A 23,282-nucleotide genomic window follows, 5' to 3' on the forward strand; every position below is an offset into this window, starting at 1 on the left:
CAGGATTATAGACATATGAATACACTCACATCTGGAAACCAGTAGTTGTGACTAAGCCTGGACTGTTATCCATTTGGAAGTCACTTATGAGATGGGTATTATACTCTTGCTTGAAGGGTTATGTTTTAGTTGCATGCCAACAAATTGAGATCCTATGCAGATTTCATTAGTATAATCTACATATTAGACCATGTAGTCACTCAAGCATGATGCTAATTAAAGCAAGCTGTAGAATTTTAGAGTCACCAAATGTGTATGCTAGCTCCCATGTAATTAATCTTGTTCTTCCCTTTGTCTTATCATTGTGTTCCTTGTTATGGAGTTCATTACACTCATGAGTCTTATTGACAAGGTTTCCTATAAACCCACACACAACTATGAAGCCTTTTAAATAAAACAGCATATTAAACTGAACTTTTGGAACAACCTACCATGCCATATCTAGCAAAGTGAAGTTTTCCCAATGTTTATTTACCACTAAGATAGTGAAGTATCACTACCACACAATAGGCAATTGAGACTTCAAAGTTTGTTCAGTTGAGGAATTTATGTTGGTCATAAAGTGTCAGCCTGATATTTTAGATTATCTGGTTTGATTACTTTTGAGGCAACATTGTCCGTTTAGTGAGATTCGAGACCTTGTCTTCACTATGGGAAAAATGCCAAGTTAAAATCCTAGAGAAGACAAGGGCAGTTTGCTGCTTTCATGTGACAAAGCCATAAGCTCAACCTACTAACTCATCTGAGAGCAAATGGTTTTCTTTAGGATTTTAATTCATTAGAACTTGCATTTAAGTCACCTTTGTTCCTAGTGAAGGATCACCCCAAGCATTGCTGGCTAACCCTAGAGCAGTTAAACACCAAGTATAGCTCAGCAGAAAGAGGTTTAAGAAAAAATGTGCTTTAGGCCACGTTTGAAAGATTCTAGCTATACTCCAGAAAGAATTACTGAGTATTTCAGACGATTAAGCTCTATGAGGGGAAAGAGTAGCCAACAACCAGCAACTTTCACCTATTTCTCCTTCGTAATAAGCTTCACTTTAGCTTAGGCTACACTTGCAAATTTGCAGCGCTGCAGCAAGGTATGAAAACACACCCTCTCCAGCGCTGCAAATTGTGGCGCTGCAAAGCGCCAGTGTGGTCAAAGCCCCAGCGCTGGGAGCGCGGCTCCCAGCACTGTACGTTATTCCCCACAGGGAGGTGGAGTACGGACAGTGCTGGGAGAGCTCTCTCCCAGCGCTGGCGCTTTGACTACACTTAGCGCTTCAAAGCGCTGCCGCGGGAGCGCTTTGAACTGCAAGTGTAGCCTCAGCCTTAGAAGCATTTCCTTTTCTTTAGGATAGGCTCAATGGGTTCCCTCCCTCACCCCTGCCCCCTCAGTCCCTTCCCTCTTTTTCAAACTCTTCCCTGCCCCCCTTCAGGCAGACCACCACCACCAGACAGGAGTCCTCTACCCATAGTTCAGAAGGGTAAGACAGACCTCCATCTTTCAAGAGGTGAACAGTTCATAACACTTAACCTTATCATCACTGGTTGGTCAATTCTATTGACCACAGAATTAAGCTTGCACTCCTGCCCCTCTAGTCTCCAGAGGTGATCCTGGCAGTTACAGGCCAGTAAGCTTAATTTCAGAACCAGGCAAACTGACTGAAACTATAAAGAACCGATTTATCAGACACATAGCTGAGCACCATTTGTTGGGGAAGCATTGCAGCTTTTGTAAGCCTTGCCCATCTACCAGAATTCAAGAGTTAACACACACACAGCCCAAGGGTGATCCAGTAGATAGATTTCAGAGTAGCAGCCGTGTTAGTCTGTATCTGCAAAAACAGGAGTACTTGTGGCACCTTAGAGACTAACAAATTTATTTCAGCATGAGCTTTCATGAGCTATAGCTCACTTCTTCGGATGCATAGAATGGAACACACAGCAAGGTCAAGGTCCCTCACGAAAGGCTCTTCAGCCAGGTAAGCAGACATAGGGTAAGAGGAAAGGTCCTCTCATGGATCAGTAACTGGTTGAAAGTCACGAAACAAAAAGGTAGGAATAAAATGGTCATTTTTCAGAATTAGAAGAGGTAAACAGCAGGGTTCCCCAGATCTCTGTACTGGGATCAGTGCTGTTGAATGTATAAGCAATTTGGAAAAAAGGGATAAACAGTGAGGTGAGTAATTTTGCAGTCTGCTTTGGACTTACAAAGAGTTACAAGGGAATCTCAAAACTGGGTGTCTGGACAATAAAATAGCAGATAAAATTCAATGTTGATAAATGCAAAACAATCCCAACTACAGATCCAATCACTTTGTATGCAAGTTACCTGTTACCACCCAGGAAAGATCTTGGAGTCATTGTGGATAATGAAAATGTTAGCTTTTTTGACTGCACACTGAGCAAGCAATGTTAGGAACAATTAGGAAAGGGACAGAGAAAAAATGCCACTACATAAACGTATGTACGTTCACATCCTGAATACTATACATCCCATGTTCTGGTCACCCCATTTCAAAAAAGATTAGAATTGGAAGAGGTAAAGAGAAGGAACAGCTTCTATAACAGGAGAAAATTTAAAAAAATTGGATGTGTCAGTTTGGTGGTAAGAGGATATGATAGAAGCCTATAAAACCCATGAATGGTGTGGAGAACGTGAATAGGGCAGTGTTATTTACACCTTCACATAACCAGGAGTCACCAAATTAAAATAGGCAGAAAGTCCAAAACATAAGTACTTCACAACATCCCCTGGCAAGGAGTTCCAAAAGTTGACTATGTGGAGAAGGCCAAAACTATAACAGTTCAAAGCAAATTAGATAACTTCATGGAGCAGCTATTAGCCAAGATGGTCAGGGATGCAACCCCATGCTCTGGGAGTCCTTAGCCTCAGATTGCCAGAAGATAGTAGTGGATGACTAGGGATGGATCACTTGATGGCTTTCTTTTTTATAATTCCCTCTGAAGCACCTGGTATTGGCCACTGTCAGAAGACAGGACACTGGGCTAGATGGACCAATGGTCCAACCCCATATGGCCATTCTTGTGTTGAACTGCAAGGAAGCCATTAGGCACTTCATGCCCACAACCACGTCATCTGGAGCATGACCACAGGCTAAGGCCTAATCAACTTTGGCATCTGGAGCATCTATCAAGCCCTTGAGAGAAGGGAGCATGGCAGAGGCTGTTCAGTATGGCACCTTAGTGTTAAGGCCACACAACCCCAAGTCTTGAGCAACACTGCCTATGCAGGGACCCTTGGGTCTAGAGGTGAGTGTACCAGCCAAGCTACAGTCACAACTCAAGAACAGCTGTCCCTTTGCTCACATCTGCTTTGACTTCATAAGGTCTGCTCTGTTGTATTTCTCCAATTAATACTGTCTATTGCAAGCAAATTAAAGATCAGTGATGGCCTTAGCTTGTTTTCAGTAGAATCAGCGGTGGGACCTTTGTTACCAGCATAACCCCTGCAAAGCACTCAAATCACAGCAACTGAGACACAGTGGCTCTACCTGCCGGGAGAGAGACAGCACAGCAAATCCTGTCTTCCTGAACAAGGAATAGGCCTAGCCAGCCTCTGGGCAGGCCAGAGACCTGAGAGTAGGCAAAGTTGGGGTTTAAGTCTCACTGAGTCACGTAAGGCAGTGCAAGTGTGCCAGAGCACCCTGGGATTTAGCCAGCACTCCCCCACACCGAGACCCTGGTAAAGGTCCCCTGCCTTGGGAGCTGTCTCTAGTCAGCACTAGGAAAAAGCAGCCAGATGAGCTGGTTTGGCAACCACCGCCCGCAGAGCCAAACACACCTGCCTTGGGAGTGGCAGCTGGGCTCCTCCTTCGGGCCCCACCCAGCCACCGGGGCCAGGCTCCGCCACACCCCAGCACAGGCTCCCCACGCAGGAGCCCTTCCCCTGCCCAGGGTCACCTCCAGCCCCGGCAGGAGGGCGCTCCCAGCACCCTATGGTGGTCTCGGGTGGGTGGCCGGAGGCCTGCGGCAGCCCTGCCCGCTTCTGGCCGGGAACGCCCCGGCTCCAGCCCGCAGCAGGAGCGAGCGGCCCAAGAGCCGCCGCAGAGGCCAGGGCGAGCCTCACACCCCGCGCCCGTGACCGACCCGCCAGCCCAGCCCGCAGTAGCCACAGTGGCCGGCTTGTCCCCTCGCCACGCTCGGGCGCTCGCCTGTCCCGGGGCGGGGCTCGGCTCCCTCCCTTCTTCCCCCCCCCGGACTCACCGATGGAGACCAGCTTGATGCTCTCCCGCTCCAGGAACTCGAGCGCCACCGAGACGTTCTCCAGCTGCATCTGGCGGAAGGTGGGGCGCTGGTGGTACTTGCGGTACATGCGCTTCTGGCTCAGCACCTCCAGCAGCGCGATGAGCCGCAGCCCGTCGCTCAGGTCGCTCTGCAGGTTGCCGATGCGCTTGTTCACGCAGCGGAGGTGCTCGTTGCACCAGCGGGTGAACGTGTTCTGCTGGATCCGCTTCCAGGGCGCGTCCTCCGCCAGGTCCTTCTCGGTCACCGGCATGTCTGCCTGCTGCTCCGCCTCGCTGCGGCCCGCGGGCTGCTGCTGCTCGAGCCGCCGGAACTGTAGCGTCTGGCTCCGCGGGCTGCTGCCGCCGCCGCTGCTGCTGCTCCAGCCTCTGCTGCGAGCCCCCTGGCCCCGCGCCTGCGCGCTGCTCATGCTGGGGCGGCCGCCCCGCCTTCTCCGGGGGGTGCGCGAGCAGACTCCGCCCGAGCGCGCGCCCTGCTCCTAGGCGGCGGCGAGCTCAGTGCCAAGCGCACGCAAGCAAACCTGCGGGCAAAGGAGCGGTGGTGTTAGCAGCCTGACCCAGGCAGGGTCCGGGCTCGTCGCCCGCCACTAGGACTCACCTGTATGTGCTCCTAGCCAGCCTAGGCACCTGCCTCCTCCCCGGGCTTTAAATACCGTCCGGGGGCGGCCAGCGGCGAGCACAGCTGTGCCGTGGTCAGAGCACCCAGGCTGTGATTGCAGCCCCTTATCATATCATTAGGAATCAGGGATGGGAAACGCCTCCTACCTCGAGCAGGATCTTTGTCCCCTTCAGCGGCGCGAAGAACTTCTGCTGCTTCGTTACTATCTAGTAGTGACATGAGAGACCTGCTGTGCTGCTAGTGCCAGGTCTTCTAACTAGCTAGGAGGGAAACGCCCGCACTTTGCATTATTACTTTACTGCATTGTTCTATAAACTCAGCCCCTCCAGGGGTGGTGCAGGATTTTGTGATCTAAAGAGGCGTGGGGAAAGGTTGGGCTTGTAGCTAACGTAGCGGGGATAGCCTGCAAACACTTTGAGGCAGGGACTATACAATGCCAAGGTCAGTGTGGGGAGGGACTCACTTACACATTCTATTCCTCAGTTTCCCCGTGTATTAAATGAGGATTACAGTGCTGTACATCACAGGAGTTGTTGGCCTTCATTTGTTAGGGCTGGTCTACATGCGTTTTTTGTACCAGTTTATATCATTTTTCAGTGCAGCCGTCTAATTGTGTGGATGCACTTATACTGGTGTAAATCAAATATGGACAGTTAAATTGGTACAAGCACAGTGTGTAGACGAGCCCTTAATGTTTGTAAAGTGCCTGTCAATCTTTGCATGAGACGCAGTAAATAAAAACAAAGTAGCATATAGCTGCAAGTTTTGATTACTTGTTTTATATTCTTAAAAACAGTGACATTCTTTGTTATAAAACATGGTAAAATAACCTAGCCATTAAAATCCAGTAGATGTAATATAAGGAGTATAATACCTTTGTGTACATCCCAGTTGCTGTTTCATTATTTTTAAAGGAGTGTGACAATAGCTTATAGAACTGATCCTGCAATAAGGTCCATGCATGTGGGTGCACGTGTCCAACTGCACAGAACAAGTTGCAGGATGAGGATTCCAAATCACACATAGTGAGGATTTTGCCACAATTTCAGCCATTGGTGGCCATCCCTCATAGAGCTGTGCCTTTGCAAAACCCCTAGTGTAGACAGGTTTAAGTGCTGCAAACCATAATTTGCAACAATGCAGTTTACTCAAGTTTCAAGCTTGGAACTGCTTTACTCCACAGGTCAAAATAGAGGCTTTAGCTGTCCACAATAGTGTTTTGTACCAGTGCAGCCATACTAGGGCTGGCCAACAGAGGTGGTCATCCAGGCGAATCCCCAATGCAGACAAGGCCTCTGACTGTAAACTCTTTGGAGCTGGGATTTGTTTTCTTACATGTCTGTAAAATGCTATGTACCCCAATGATGCTATTTAAAGAATAGGAGTTATAACTTGGGGCAGGGACCGGCTTCTTTATTATGTTTTTACATGGTGTAGCACTTGGGGGTCCTGATCTCAGCTGGGGCCTCCCAGAGCTACTGTAATAAAAATAATCATTAATAAATAATTTTACTCCTCCAGTGTCAGTAGGACTCAGTACACTCCGAAATAATGGTTGAAACCTTAATTTGTGAAGTCCCTATAACTAATCCTGAGTCAGATCATGAATTCTTTCCCCAATAGGCAAATTTCAAACCCTAATAAACAAACTCTGAACCTTAATATAAATATTCAAACTGGATAAAACCAAATCCATAAAGAAAAAAATTTATGAATACAATAACATTTTAACTGGCATATTAAAAGTCTGCCTGACAGGGCAGATGGTCTTGTGGTTAATACACCAGGGTGGGACTCAAAAGACCAACATTCAATTCCTGTATCTGCCACAGACTTCCTGTGTGATCATGGACGAGTCATGTACGCCCTAATCTCACAAACGCTTACGCACTGGTGTTTATGTCAGTGAGACAGTTCATGTTGTTAAAGCTAAGCAGGCTCAGGGCCTTAATGTCACAAGGGGTATGTCTACGCAGCAATTAAACACCCGTGGGTGCCTTGTGTCAGCTGACTCAGACTCATGGGGCTCGGGCTACGGGGCTGTAAACCTGCAGTGTAGACGTCTGGGTCTGTTGACCCTGGATATCTACACTGCAGTTTTATAATCCCACAGCACAAGCCCAAGTTAGCTGACATGGGCCAGTAACAGGTGTTCAACTGCAGTGTAGACATACCCTTGTATCTCAGTTTCTCTATATGTAAAATGGAGATGCTGATGATTAATGGCACTTTCTTCCTCCCTAGCTTCTTGGTCTATCTTATCTATTTGGACTGTAAACTCTTTAGAAGAGGGACTGTGTCCTACTATGTGATTATACAGTGCTTAGCACAATGGAGGCCTGATCTTCATTTGTTACTTCTAGGTGCTACCAGACTACTAATAATATTAATAAATGTTAAAAGGACAGCTAAGATAAGACGGTGATTTTAGGGACACCAAATAAGGCTTGAGCTTTCACCCATTTTATCTGACTAATTTATTGGCTTACCACTCCCTTCCACTAAAGCACAACTTGCAATTTGCTACGACTCATTTGATGACAATGGAGAATCAATAGGACTACCTTATTTGGAGTCGTCACATCATCATTTCCCCCAGTTTAGTGACATTTTTCACTGTAAATATGTGACATTAAAGGGTATAGTCAGCTGTCTATATATGCCTTCTCCCCTACTTAAAAACCCTTACCTACCAAGTATAGTAGTTTGATAACAACAGCCCTGATCCTGCAAATATATACACATCTACTCAACTTTACTAACAGGAGTAGTTCCACTGATTTCACGTTGAGTACATCTGTACATGTTTGCAGCATTGGGCCCATTGTTAATATGTTTTATAAGTCTATCAACACACTAGTTTTTTTTAAAACACAAACTCATACCTGTTACATGACTCTGACTTTGAAAATGCTAGAAGGTGTAAGAGGAAACAAATCTATTAAAACATCATAAATATAATTTTATAAACTGGTCCTGCCTCCTGTACAATAAAATTAAATACAAATTCCCAATTATTTATTGAAAAGTTTTTTTAATGCCAACACCTTTATTATAATGAAGTGCAAGGTTATTCTGGATTATCTATAGATAAAGCTAAAGGTTTTTTACCAAACAATATTGTTTCTATGATGTAAACATATCTGTTAGGAAATAGAATTAGACTACTCAAAGCAAAAATAAAAGTGTTATTAACTAAGATTTGAACCCAGTTCTCTTGGAAAGAGAGTAACATGCATAAAACCACACAGCCTCCTGTTTAAACAGATCTAGATAACAGGTAATCAATATGTAACAAAAATTAAACTGAATTGACCTCAGTGAGTCATATTTTGTGGTCTACCACCTATTTCCTTTTTTAAAAAAATATGATTGGCTCAAACACTGACTAAGCACTGAGTAAGAATGTCCAGATCTAGCCTAGTATTTACTTAGGCCCAGCTCCTCTGAGCTATTTAGGTGCCTAATTCCCACTGAAATCAATGGGAGTTAAGCACCTAAATACCTTTGAGGCTCTTGACCTTTCAGTGTTTTAAGTGAAAACTAGACAATGGGAGAGCTATGGCAAACAGTAGTTTGCATGCCCATAGTTCCCATGTGCCATGGGCACAAGCTGGCACAGCACAGAACAACACATAATAGAAGCTATGAGGTGGGCTTGTTTCAAAGGCTACTCTGCACTTCACCCTATAATTTGTATTCCTAATTGTGTATCAACTTTGGCACAGGTTGGGAGGAGGTTTTCCCTTTTCCATATAGCAACCCTTTCAACAGCAGGATTTATCAATTGCTTATAACATTTTTACTTCCGCTATTTTTGCTGTAGTCCTGCTCAAAAAAGTATGGATAGAATCAGCAGCTCCTAAACACTCAAACTCATGGTAAAAAGTTACCATGGAAAAAAATGTTATATCTTTTTCATTCTTCTGTAACTTAAAAATTGTGAAAGGGATTTTGCTCAAACTTTCCAAATTTTCCCAGCACAGAAAATTTCAACCCAAAAGATGAGTGTTTCATAACATTTTGAGCATGTGCAAACAGGGGGTTTTAATTACAACTGTTTTGCATTTTATACATCTTTCCCTTACTTCCCTATCCTCTCCCCGCAAAAAGCCAGTATAAAATGCAGGGAAAGGGTGCAGACAGTTACAAAACCAAGTCCAATCAGCCAGGGCCGGTGCAAGGAAGTTTCGTGCCCTAGGCGAAACTTCCACCTTTCGCCCCGAGCCCTGCGGCAGCTCCCCGCCCCGAGATGCCCCCCCATGGCACCTCCACCCCCTGCCCTGAGGCACTCTCCCCGGGGAGCCATGTGGCACCTCCCCACACCAGCTCACCTCTGCTCCGCCTCCTCCCCGAGCACGCCGCCCCGCTCTAATTCTCCTCCCAGGCTTGCGGCGCCAAACAGCTGATTGGCGCTGCAAGCCTGGGAGGCAGAAGAAGTGGAGCAGTGACTGCGCGCTCAGGGAGAAATGCTGTAAAATAAAAATTGGGGGCACCTCTTTTTGGCAACCCAAATCTTGGCGCCCTAGGCAACCGCCTAGTTCACTTTAATGGTAGCACTGGCCCTGCAATCAGCCCTGCCATGTGGCTTAAATGGCCACTCAGAATCCCTTCAGTCCCATAAATGTGCATTAGATGATATGGGTAAGCTAGGGGAGTGAATGCTGGACTATGAGGGTGGAGACAGCTGTTTGATTCTTGGCTCTGACCTGCTGTGTGATCTTTGGTAAATATCTGCGCCTCTATGTCTGTCTTACCTAGTTAAAATGTCAGTCCTTTCAGGTAGGACTCTCTCTGACTTGTTTTTTGTAAGTGGCTAGAACAATAGGATCCCAGCCTTGATGCTGTTGTGATATAAATAATAGTAATAATAAAGCACTGAATGGGTGGGGGTGGAAGGAGCATTGTTAGGGCTAGTCTACACTGGCAACACTAAAGCGCTGCCGCAGCAGCACTTTAACATGCCTTGTGTGGTTGCGGCAGAGCGCTGGGAGAGAAGTCTTGCAGCACTCTAAAAAACCAGCTCCATGAGAGGCGTAGCTACCAGCACTGGGAGCATGGCTCCCAGCACTGGTGCACTGTTTACACTGGTGCTTTACAGCGCTGAAACTTGCTGCACTCAGGGGGGTGTTTTTTCACACCCCTGAGCGAGAAAGTGTAGACAAGCCTTAGGCTCCAAGCAGACATGCATCAAGAGCCCAATCCAATTCCCACGGGGGAGCAGGAGCAGACCCCAGGCAGATAATGGTGTCTTTAGCAGCAAGCAGAAGTTGCTCCCATGAGCAGTGACTAACGGCTATCATCTGAAAGGAATAGCAAAAATAGCTCCATAGAAGTCGGAGCTGGGCTGCCATAGGAAAGGCTACCCGGGGTCTGCAGGATTCTTGTGAACTAGCCACACTGGCCAGAGACCCAGTGTCCCCTTGCTGCTCTGGTTGCATAGTGCTTAGGTAGGATTTGGCTTTTGTGTTTACTCTCAGTAAAGATGAATGAGAAACAAAGACAGCTTTATAGCATCAATTAAAAAAAAATAGTCATGCCCTAAAGGAATCCTGTCCCACCCACCCACAGAAAACCCTGCGTGCAGGGGAACTGATATTCCACTGTACAAGTTTGTGGGGCAAATTCTGGGATCCCAGGCAGCCCCACTATATCTGTGCTCCCTATGCCCCAACACACATGGTCGACACTAGAGCTGAAACAATTCTGATAGTCCCTTGACCACACAGTTCCACAGGCCACAGAGAAGTGGTGCAGGGACTGCAGGAGTAGCTACAACCCTGAAGCTGCAACTGCAACCACAGAGTGGTTCCACAGCTGCTCTGCAGTCTTGGAGCCCGCATTATTTATTCCTATTGAAACCCAGGTGAATTCCTGTATCCCTGGCGAGCGCCTCTGCGCTGGGCCGGGCCGGGCCTGGCACCGCGAGCCCTGCTCACTTTTGCACTGACTATGGATTTTTTTTCCCTTTGAGGACACCAAACTGTAATCAGCCGAACATGACAGGAGACGAATGGGCCGCAGCAACGGGGGCAGCTTCTGTTCACCTGCAGGAGGCATTGTACGTCTGTCTTTAAAGTGTTTACAAAAAAACAACCAAAAAAAAAAAGGCTGCAGTGAAATCCCCAGGTACTTGGGCTGTGCATGGAATCAGGATTTGGCCTTAAAAGCTGAATGTTAGTACAGTTAAACTTTACTTATAAAGTAAATTTGAAGATATTTCGACAAAAATGAACACGTTTCAAATTATGTTTTCATCAGGAGACAGTGAAGTAAAAACATACACTAAACCATACATCCCTACTTGTGGGAATACCTTCTTTGTTCTATATATTATTACAAGTATATTAATGTAGAAATACCTTACCTATATATTTGTACTAGTAAATGTGTATTTACGTGACTATAGACATACTGTATACACACAGATATTTCAACACTATATTCACGAGTAGATCCTGTTTCTTTTATTTGTTCTACGCGGCAATTATTGAGTTAGGATGTTTCCAAACCTGCCCTTCTACTGCACAATTAGACATCTATGTAGAGGGGAGAACTTCATCACTATTATTTTCTCCTTCAGTAGTTTTTTTTCCATAATTTTTTTATCACTGTTTGTTTATAACAGTTCAATGAAAGCTTGAAACTGAAATGTGCTCCTTTATTTAAAAACCAGTGTTCTTCCATTGCCATACACACATTGGTTTGTTATTATAGGGCTGCTCAGAGTATTTGGGATCCAAGGTGCTATAACAACACATGAAGTGTAATGTATTGTAATCCTGGGCTACTGACATTTATTTAATGTATGTGTACAAAAAAACAACACTGAATTATGTTTTGAAATAAAATGTGACATACCAGTATTCAGACTGACATGGAATTACTTTGCAACTAGGAATTACAAAAACAAACAGGTACATGAAACTTTGGGTCTGCCAGCCTTGACAATGGGTCTGACCCAGCTTACCTTTGTGGGACTTTTGCCTAAAGTTCCATTGATGGAAAATAACCTCATCACAAATTATGTATGATAAACATAGCATGGTGTTAAACATGTCACAAAAACCATGTGTCCTTAAATGTTAATACTGTACTGAACTGGCTAACTGAATCTGGTTGATGGAATCAGAAGTGCTGAAATGTGTGTCACAGAACTTATACTGCTATTCATTAACTGAAATTTTCTCTTAGCTCCTTTGGAAGAGGATGGATTCTTGAAGCAGGAGGATCTGAATTCTGTCTCTACTACTTGAGCTCTGTGTATATGTAGAGGAAAGTAACAGTTGCCTGCTATTCTTTGTATATCACATCACAGGCAGAAAATGTAAATGTAAAAGATATCTCTAGTATTAACTCATAGAGGGAGTGATTAACTAGTCTGAGTAGGAGTACATGTGGTATGTCTAGGTACATACACCCTGGTGTAAGAATGTATCTCCTCTCAGTAGCAACATGCTGTGAAAAGCCAAGGATATTCTATTTTATCCTTTAGAAAACCCTTTTTCAAACTCAGATCAGACAAAATGGAAATAATACTTATACCCAGAACTACAGAAGTAGAACTTGCTTCTGAATCCCTAGTTCTCTCTCATGACAAAAGCATTAAGCTACTAAAATGAAGTGCTACTTAAGAGTTCTAGCTGAAAACTACATCTTGGAGATATGTGTTGATTAGTATTGGGATCAAATTAGGGATTGGGGTATCATGCAAAGATTGCTATATGTAGTCTTCCATTCCCCCCAGAATCCCTGAAATTACCACCGAATTACAAGGTATATGCCTTCTAGAAACAATTATCCAGCTAGAATTCAGCAAAAGGACTTTATGTTACATACTTGTGCTTGTTTTTTCCGAAGACTCGTGTTAGGGCTAGGGAATAGCCGCTCTGAACTCTCATTGTTTCTTTAAGGAGTGGTCTTTTTAAACTTCATTTCCATCAGAGGGAGGGTGTGGAAAGGACACTGTTGCTAACATTCATTGATATTATTAAACTGAGAGCACATGATTGTGGGTGACTAATTCAGTCCAAGTTTTGCTTCATAATAACCAACTTTATCATAGTTTCATGTGATTGTGTTCTTGGATCACTCAGAATCATATATTGCTTATGAAACAGATCCCAGACATCTAGGATACAATCCATACTTTCCTTAAAAAACTTTTTTGCATCCTATAGTAACTGCTTGCCTTGACTTTAGAAGAGGAAAGAATGAAAATATCAAATGTCAATCGATCATATGCAGTTTTGGGACAGTGGGTGCTCCTTATACCTAAATATAGTGGATTTAGTTTCAGTTGATGGAAAGATTGCTCTCTTTTTTTTGACACGGTTGCAGTACCACTTGCCTGCTATTCTTTGTATATCACATCACAGGCAGAAAATGTAAATGTAAAAGATATCTCTAGTATTAACTTAAGAGGGAGTGATTAACTAGTTTCATAGGAGTATATGTGGTATGGCTAGGTACATACATTCTTAAACTAGGGTGTATCTCCTCTCAGTAGCAATACGCTGAGAAAGCCAACAATATTCTACTTTATCCTTTAGAAAACCCTCTTTCAAACACAACATACCATGAGGGTTTCATACCTCCGTGTTGTAGAGCAGTGGATCTCAACCTTTGCAGACTAGTGTACCCCTTTGTCTTGCGTACCCCAAGTCTCACCTCACTTAAAAATTACTTGCTTACAAAATCAGACATAACAATACAAAAGTGCCACAGCAGTTACTGAGAAATTGCTGATGTTCTAATTTTGTCTGTATGAAATTTTAGTTTGTACTGACTTCACTAGTGCTTTTTATGTAATGTGTTATAAAACAAGGCCAATATCTTGATGAGTTGATGTACCTCCCTGGAAGATGTCTGCGTACCCCTCGGGTACACGTACACCTGGTTGAGAACCACTATTGTAGAGGCTTCGGAATTGTCAGGGCAATGACTCTGAAACAAAGAGGAAAGGAACAAGGATTGTGGCACCCAGCTCTCTTTGGAAAATTAGCAGTGGACTTATAATATTTATAAGACTTCAGCATGTACTAGGCTTATACAAACGTACTGTGTTGTATGATACAACCAAAACACATGTACAACAAATGCCACAAAATCAAATTTAGCATTTAACACATTCAAAGCACTACACAAACTGTGATGAAGTGGCCCTTAAGCATCCTCTTCCACAACTTTGTACTCACAGGTCACTATGATTCACCCGTGCCCTGCACCAACTGAAGCAAAAGGAAAGGCAGCTAATTGGCATGAATCTGATTGATTGCATCATAAAGAATTTTTGAGCTCTTATGCAGTGGCTAGACAGGAGGCAAAGACGTTCTTTGCCTCTACAATAGCAGCTGCAAAACTTTGAGCAGATTTGTTTTGAGTTGCGGACAGTCTGGTTAATCCAGCTTCTTTGCCTTCTGTGATCTTTACCCAGTGTCAGGTTGAGACAGCAGCGTGGGTGGGAGTGAGCTGGTTGAGAGGGGCAATCCAGATAAGATGGAGGTGATGTCTGTAGTTTGGAAGAAACAACCAGAAGCTATTGTGGCACTTGTGGTGGCCGTTTGTACTTCCATTCATAATTTGGGAGCAGCCCAGTTAGACCAACATCTGCTTTAAGATGATCAAGTAGCAGCTGTGCCCAGTGTGGTTTTTTTCATCTATTCTTGGTCAGAAGAGTACAGCCTTTTCTTTCATATGCAGAGGTCTTGTTCTCTCTTCACTTCAAGATTAGCCTACTGCAATGTGATCTACATTTTACATGTATCCAGAAGCTGAAATTAGCAAAGAATGTAGCTGCCCATTTGCAGAGCAGAATGTTTTGCAGTGAACCTGTGTTGCTGTTATTGCTTTGGTATCTGCACTGGTTCCAGATTGGCTTTCAGGTGGAATTTAAGGGGTTTGTTTACCAGAAAAGTGTAAATGGCATGGGAGGGACCTGCCTACTTGTGAGACAACTCCCTATGTCTGCCCTCCTACGTGATCAGTGGAGGCACTAGCATTGTGATAGGAGCTGCTGGCAGGACATTCACCATGAGATCCTCTCAATTTTAGAATTCACTCCACTTCTTGATCCAAAATAGCATGAATTTGTTGCTGTTCAGAACATGCTGCAAGACCCATCCGTTTTCCTGGGCTTTTGGAGAGGAGGGCAGTAAAGAGGGAATTGGAGAGGGTCTCAAGAGGAATGGAGTTTACTGGGGTACAGCTGATTGGGGTGTGATTTTACGGGATGGCAGAGGACTCATAACTTAACGTAGACACTTTTTTGTTTCAGAAATCAAAATAAATAAATGCTCTTTTCCATGCATAGAGGGTATCTGGTAGTTCAGACATATAGGCCATGAGCCTGCAGTCTGTTGTCAGGCAAAACCCCCATTGAGAACTGACGACAAATGCCACTGTGGGTATGGCCATGTGGGGGGTTATATGAAATGTAATTTCATAAAATAAAAATTTAAAAATATTAATTTAAATATAATTAGAGTAAATACAGTGATTTTAAGATGTTAATTCAGGGTCTGACATCAAGATCTGAGAAGCCAGGGCCATGCAGAAAATCAGCACGTTGTACGCCTACTCATGACTGCACATTCAAATCAGTTATTTGTGTGCACTGTTTTCATTAGACATCGCAGTAGCTAGTTGCATGCGCACCACCAGCTTGCATGTGCAGTCACAGTAACTGCTGGTAGTTTAGGAATACAGTGGCTCATCCATTTTTGCCTGTGACCTTGGGCTTCTCTAGGTTTTGAAATTCAGTCCTTCAGAAGTGTCTGTCTGTGTTTAAATGACATTTTCAGAACAAAATATATTACTTCTGCTGGGCCATGTGGATCTCTGGGACAAAAATGAAGTGTTAGAGTACAAAGGGCTGGCCAAGCTCCTCCTCTGGACAGCTGGATGAACCGTACAAGAGAATGTCTTCCAGTTGCACAGATCATACATTTTAAAAACAAAAACCAGAGGACTTCTATGTGAAATAAACAAAAGCGCTGACATGTCGGCAACAAGAGGGAAAGAATATTAGGCTGTCTTGGCTGCTCATGCTTTAGAATGCAGATTTCTGTTTTGAGGAGAATGCAGATGGATGGAATGATTGAATGTAAGAGTATTCATGCTATTTAGTATGAAAGGCATGACACAGCTGACTGTTCATAACTATCACTTCCATTGTATTGCTCTCATGGTGGTTGAATAAATAAAAATGATCATTTGAAATGCATTTGCCATCTTGTAACGCAAAAGGAGCCAAATCTCTTATGTTTTAGCTTTCTCACAAAACAAACTTTTCCCAGATGGAAAACTTGCAAGAGAAGTCAAAGGCTCATAGCTCATTTTTAAAGACATTGTATGGACCTCCGGGATGGCTGATAAACCTTGGCTGTAGCATCAAAAACACAATTCTAAAATACGGTTCTAGGGCTCAGTCCTGAAATGTGCTGAGCCCTCTGCTCTTGACTCCACCAGCCACTTAAAAATATGTACCTTTAGGTACACAAGCAGTTGGGCAGCTTGGGAGGTCTTATGCTCAACTTGGTGGCATTTCTCTGTTTGGTATTATTGGTTGATGATAGCCATTAACACATTCCAGCATAACGCCCCACCCTCCACCCCCAGCCCAGTCCCACTCTTTGTCCCCACATAGTTTAAAAATGCTGACATCATGAGAAAGAAAACAGATGGGAGAATAGGGATTCACACACACAGCCCCTGGCAGAAGGGGAGAGAATGGAGGACGATCATGTGTGGGGAATGGGGGGAAAAGAGGGGACCCTGGTTTAGAATGGAAGAGGGAAATGGGGAAGGGGATCTTGGGGTTACATACAGCCCCTGGAATGAGGTGGTGAGAATAGATGACCGTGGGATGGGACAAAAGTGGAAAGAGGGAATACACAAAGCCGCTGGCATGAGGGAGAAGGGGATAATAGGGGGCACATGGAGTACTTGACATAAGGGAAAAGGGGATAATGGGGTGAGGGACACAAAGTCCCTGACATGAGGGAGGGAGTCCCTGAAATAAAAGGACATGGAAGAGTGGCACACACGGAGCTGGCGGGTGGGGGGACTGAAGAATGCAAGGAGTCCCCAGTATGTGCAACGTGTTCGGCCCACGGAAGCAATGACATGTGCGACCCTCCAGGCCCACTGAAGTCAATGGGACTACTCAATGCTTACAGTTAAGCACGTTTAAGTGTTTTGCTGGACGGAGTCCAGAGTGCTCAGCACCTTATAGTATCAGGGTCCAATACACATATACACATAGTCTGCTAAGGGCAGTTGTGCCCAACAGAATGAATGCAGGTGATGGCATCGCTTAGCAAAGTTCCCAAATCTGTCTCAGTCCTATGAATCCATGAATCTCCGGAGTGGCCGTGTGGCTGGCACCAGGTAGGGTCAGGACATGAACTCCTTTGCACGTTGAGAACGTGGCATGCTGTGTCATTCTGTCCATCCTGATGACGTGGGCAAAGAGCAGTAACAGTGCTTTCGGATATGATGAGCAACCGCAGGGAAGCCAGATCTTTGTGAGATTGTGACATTTTGCACAAAATCAAATCATTTTATACTCAGGATTTGGTTCTGACAGTGCGCACGGGTGGAATACCTCTCTAGCTGCTCCAGGTCTGCCTGTGGGAAGGTCCAGGTTTCTGACCCATCTAACAATACAGGTAGTACATAGGTTTGATTGATTCTGAACTTAGTCTCAGAACAACAACATTTTTGCATCCATAAGTGAAACATGGACTTCATGCAGGAGGCAGCAAAACCTTTTTGCTGAAGAACATCCAGTTTGGTACAATCATTCAAACTCTGTTTGCAGCCTAGGTGGATGAACTTGTCAAAACTCTCCACGGTACTCGATTCCACCTGCACCATGCTTCTGGTGGCCCAGCTCCACAGTTCTGGACCTTGGTCTTCTGTGATGAGATAGTCAGCCCTATAGTGCTGGACGCATCTTGGATACCTTGGAGGGTGGGGCTGGAATTCTCTGACTTCTCTACAAGCAAGTGAGTGTCATTGCTCTGGATGACAATGGCTGTTAAGGAACAGCTTGCATCCTACCAAGCAGAATGTGATTGAAGACCTTCCAGGGACTGATAACAATAAGATTGGTCAATAGTTGCCACAGTCAGTGTGAGGTCCCTTTTCCTTGTTCAGGGACAATATGATACTATCTTTCCATTCTGCTAGTACTTTGCCACACTTTTAAGAAGAATTGATGCAGGCCGATGCTCACTGGTTTCAAAGCACCTTTGAGCATCTCAGGTGGAATACTATCAGGTCCAGCAGCTTGTCCATTCCATAACTTTTGGATGCCCTTTGTACATCCTCGAGTGATGGAGGATCAATGGTCATCCCCAGTCCTACAGTCTGTGTGAAGTCAATGAGATTTGGTTGCACATGGACTGCTGGGTAAGCCTATCATAGGGTAGGTAGGTAGTATGGCTCAGTATGTGCTCTCTACCACAGTTTCCCTTCTCAAGAAGCCAGTAACTCCACTTCAGGCTGATGCTTGACTTAGTAATACCTTCCTGGGGGCTTGTTTATGACAAAAACCTCATCGATGATAAAAAGTCCCAAACAAACATTGCTTCAGGCTTTCAAGGTTCCTCTGAAGCCTGCCCTCTAAGCTCAGTTCCTGGTCCCCTCAGGGTTAACTCTCTGTCTTTGTCTGTCTGTCCTGATGGTCGGAGCCCTAGCCCTCCTCCTGGAGCTGGGTAGTTCAAGCAGTTATTATCCCACGCCTTACCACCAATCCCCAGCTTGCCTTCTAGAGCTGGGTTGTAATTTATTTACTTCATCAGGCCCTAGTTAGTCCTTAAGGTCAGAGGGTTTGGCAGCCTTCTCCTAATGGTGTCTGCCCCCTGCTAACTCAAGGGCCTACAGACATCTTGTTACTTCCTTCGGCATTTACAGGCATCTGCCCTGCAATGCTGAAGGAAGAGGAGGCAGCATTTATGCTGGTCCCCTTCTCCCAGCTCATCCTCAATTGGTTGGTTGAGAGGGGATCCTTGCCCTGCTCTCTTTGCAAGGCTCCTGACCTCAGGCCCTTAAAGAAACAGTAACAGGGTTTCCTCCCCAAACACTTCTACTCCAGGGACTGGTTCCTCTCTCCCAATATCATCCAGGTCCTTGTATCTATAATCAGACTTTTCAATTCTGACAGAGCTATGCCAGGTGGTGGGGTGGACTGACTAGTAAGGGGCAGGCTACCCTGTCACAAAGCCCGAAAGGGATTAATTTTCCTCTCTGTGTGTTTCCCAGAGAGCGGGCACACACAATAAGAGAGGAGTTACGCAGGTCTAGTGAATTAGGCACCAGACAGGGAATCAGGAGACCTTGGTTCTGTTCTTGGCTCAGCCATTGTCTTACAATGTGACACTGGGAAAGTGACTCAACTGACTTGTCCCTCTGTTTACCAATCTATGAAATGGGGATAATAATGCTTACCTACCTTTGTGAGGTTTTATGGGTCTATATAAGGTAAAAGAAGCCAACACAGGAGTTATTGGCAAGGTGAGATGGGAAGCAGATGCTAGATTTGCTAGATTAGATCAGCGTGTGCCTCCCATAGAGCTGAAACAATTTAGGATAATCCAGAGAATAACCCATGACATATGTTGTCTGATTTACACAGGCAAAAATAAAAAATAGTCCTATTTCAATCGGCTCCAAAGTGAATTCAACTCAGCAGTGCAGATTAATTGACAGAGAGTTTCACATTCACCATCTGGTACCTTGCTCCCCATTAGGAACACTGTCTTCATAAATAATATGTACTATATATTTCCTGCAGGTAAAAACACTGGCAGGAGTCATGCTGTGAAAAGAAGAAAAATGCCCCCCAGTAGGATGCACCTCTTATAATTCAGAGACATTAAGAGCAAAATTTAACTCCTGCATAAAGTCTGTCCATCACTTAATACCCTATTTTGAGGGCTTCAGTAAGACTTAAGTCTTGGGCTGACCCTTTGTACAGGGGTGAATGAAGTTCATTCTGAATGCACAGCCAGAAGTACACACTAGGAATACAGGGAATGCTCACAACGCGTATATACCTTTAAAGCTGATGGAGGGCAATCATGTGGTCAGCCTTAGAGAGCCTTAGAGGAGTGCACTCGAGGTTGTCCTCTCCCTATGCCTCGCCTTCCACAAACAGGCCTGGACTAGTGTGTGACTTGGCACATCTGACTAGACTGATTGGGCTCGATTCGGATCTCTCTTGCTGCGGCCAGATTTTCAAAAGAGCTCAGCACGCCATTCAGAACAATAGAGAATTCCCCTGCGATGAACCAGGAGCTATCTGTATTATTGTGATGAATGTAAGGGGGACTCAATTTCCCTATTTAATTTTGTACTGTTGCCTGCCTCAGGGCATAGAATTGAATCAAAAGAGGCTATAAAGGGGGTGTTAAAGAACAAAGCAGGAAAGGTTAGACCATGATACAGATAAGACAGTCTCAGCTGCACAACTTGAAAGCAGCTAAAATAACAATAGCTGGGCTAACAAGGGGGAAAGAAACTACCTGTATGGCTCCATCCAGGCTAGAATGGGTTACTCTCCTCAAAGCTAAGCCTGGGATCAGAGAAGTTCAAAAAACACAAAGACCCTAGAAAAGGGAGGTGTGTTGGGTGAGCCAGGAGGCTACCAAGAGTGTGTCAGTGTGCAAAGCTGACAGTCTGATTTAGGGTTGCCAGGCGTCCAATTTTCGACTGGAATGCCCAGTTGAAAAGGAACCCTGGCGGCTCCAATCAGCACCACTGTCTGGGCCACTAAAAGTCTGGTCAGCGGCGCAGCGGGGCTAAGGTAGGCTCCCTGCCTGCCCTGGCTCTACGCAGCTCCCAGAAGCAGCTGACATGTCTGTCTCCTATATGCAGGGGCGGCTACGGGGGCTCCGCGCACTGCCCCTGCCCTGAGTGCCGGCTCTGCAGCTCTCATTGGCCATGAGGGGGCAGCGCCTGTGGGTGTGGGCAGCACACAGAGCCCCCTGGCCCCTCCGCCTAGGAACTGAACATGCCAGCCCCCTCCGGGAGCCGCCTGAGGTAAGCACTGCCCAGCCTGAGCCCGCACCCTCACCCCCTGCCCCGGGTCAGAACCCCCTCCCACACCCTGACTGCCTCCCAGAGCTCACACACCTCACCCCCTCCCACACTCCAACACCCTGCCCCGGCCCTGAGCCCCTTCTTGAACCCCAAACCCCTCATCCCTGGCCTCACCCCAGAGCACCCCCAGCTGGAGCCCTCACCCTCTCCCAACCCCCAGCCTGGACCCCATCCTGCATCCTGAAGCCCTAATTTCTAGCCCCACTTGGAGTCCACCCCCACCCCCCAGCCAGAGCCCTCACCCACTCCCGCACCCCACCCCCCTGCCCCAGCCCAGTGAACGTGAGTGAGCGTAGAGGAGAGCAAGTGACAGAGGGAGGGGGATGGAGTGAGTGGGGGTGAAGATTTGGAGAAGGGGTGGGGCAGGGACGGTGTCTCGGGGCAAGGGCGGGGCAAGTTTTGTGTTGGCAAAAAGTTGGCAGCCCTAGTAGGCCTTTTACTGTTATGCTTTGTGCATTTGAGGAACGAATAAATGATGCTTTGTTTGGAAGAACCTGGCTCTGCGGCACTGCAAATGTATGCGGTCACCAGCTCCCAAAGGGAAACTCCTGCACGCTCCAAACCACAACTGGACCTGCTGAAGTAGTCATGGCTGGTGCCTGGCATTGTAACCAGGCCTGGTCTGAGCACAGGTGAATTGCAGAATTCCACCCCAGTTACAATTTGATAAGCACTAGCGAGGGCCAGGGACACAGACAAAGGACTACATTTAGCCCTATGTTACACCAGGTATGTCCCGTGACCCAGGCATGTACAAGAAAGGGGGAAATGATCAATCTTTTGGAACAGGAACAAAAACCAGCCGCAACCAGGAGTGTCAAGTCTAAAGACAAGGCCCTCCAGCTGTAGTGAATCATCAGGAGTGAACAGAATAAAAACAGGGCAAGTCTCAGGAGCAGCTGCCCTAAACAGAGAGATATATCTATCCCTGGAGGAAGCTGGGCAAACAGGTTTAAGACTACAGCTGGCTGGTGGGACAATGGACTTCTGTGGAAAAAGGGAAGCCTCATTTTGTGAATGTGAGTCTCTGTCCAGGTCTCCCTGAAGGATGGGAAGGACTAGATAATTCTCGTTCTCCTTCTCTTACTCCCATCTCCAGAAAACCCAGCTGAGGCAATGTTTCTGTTAAGTCACTTGCTTTTTACTTGTAAGTAAGAGTGTTTTCCCAACATCGCTTGCGGATGGGTCCTTTGTGGCCCACTACTGACATGACACCAAGGCACAGACAGCCTGGCTACAAGAGGATTACCCAGAAGTGATTGTAGCCTATTCTGCTAGAAGTCTGCGGCTGGCCAACTCAGCCCCAAAAGAGTGGGGTGCAGGCTGGGAAAAGAGTGTGCCCTGGGCGGGGATGTACTGACCCAATGCATTTCCTGGGCAGTCTCTACTATTGGGACACTCAGGGCAGCAGCAGCTTAAAGCTGTCCAGGGCCGCCCAGAGGATTCAGGGGGTCTGGGGTCTTTGGCGGCGGGGGTTCTTCCGCCCCGGGACCCACCACCAAAGTGCCCCGAAGACCTGCAGCTGGGGGCCCCTGCCGCTGAATTGCTGCCGAAGACCCAGCACTTCAGCGGCGGGTCCCGGGGCGGAAGGACCCCCTGCTGCAGGTCTTTGGGGCACTTCAGTGGCGGGTCCCAGAGCGGAAGGACCCCCTGCCGCCAAATTGCCACCGAAGACCCGGAGCGGAAGAAGCTCCAGGGGCCTGGGCCCCGCGAGAGTTTTCTGGGTCCCCCGGAGCGAGTGAAGGACCCCGCTCCAGGGGCCCCGAAAAACTCTCGTGGGGGCCCCTGTGGGGCCCAGGGCCTGGGGCAAATTCCCCCACTTGCCCCCCCACTCTGGGCGGCCCTGAAGCTGCCCTCCTCTGGCAGAATCCTCAAGCTAATTACTTTACAGTGGCAAGTTTCCAGCAGCAGAATGTGGTATATAGGTGTCTACAAACTGCTGAAATGCAACTGTGAAATGCATCAAATTCCATCATTGGTACTCTAAATTAAAGGTTTCAGGGCAGGTGGAGCAGTGTTTGAGGTAGCTCCCACCTGCCCCAGAGGCACATTCCTTGCCATCTGCCAACTCCTAGAAACAACAGTTTGTACCCAAATATGTTAGTTACTAGCTTAGGGAATAAAGGGATATTCAAAGTAAGCACTTCCACTAACAGCTTGATTGAGTGCACAGTTTGCTTCTTTACAGTTCGTATGGGGCATACACTGCCAATTAGAATGGCTAAAAGCAATAACTAAATAATAGGGTTTCTTTGCTATTAGTAACTGTTCTAACAGGGCTGATGGTTATCAGGAAGCACCAAGCC

At 46.1% G+C, this 23,282-nt stretch overlaps 1 protein-coding gene across 4 annotated transcripts in view; it reads right to left on the bottom strand.

Moving 5' to 3' along the window:
• Positions 1-4,792, bottom strand: part of FLNB (filamin B) — a 111,941-nt gene extending 107,149 nt beyond the window's left edge. For all 4 annotated transcript variants that reach the window (XM_045023203.1, XM_045023202.1, XM_045023201.1 and 1 more), the window contains exon 1: positions 4,213-4,792. In XM_045023203.1, the coding sequence (XP_044879138.1) occupies positions 4,213-4,660 (448 nt within the window). In that variant the 5' untranslated portion in view covers positions 4,661-4,792. The remainder of the gene's footprint in view (positions 1-4,212) is intronic.
• Between the last annotated feature and the right edge of the window lie 18,490 nt (positions 4,793-23,282).

Source organism: Mauremys mutica, chromosome 7 (genome assembly GCF_020497125.1).
Source record: "Mauremys mutica isolate MM-2020 ecotype Southern chromosome 7, ASM2049712v1, whole genome shotgun sequence".
NCBI classification, from domain to species: Eukaryota; Metazoa; Chordata; order Testudines; family Geoemydidae; genus Mauremys; species Mauremys mutica.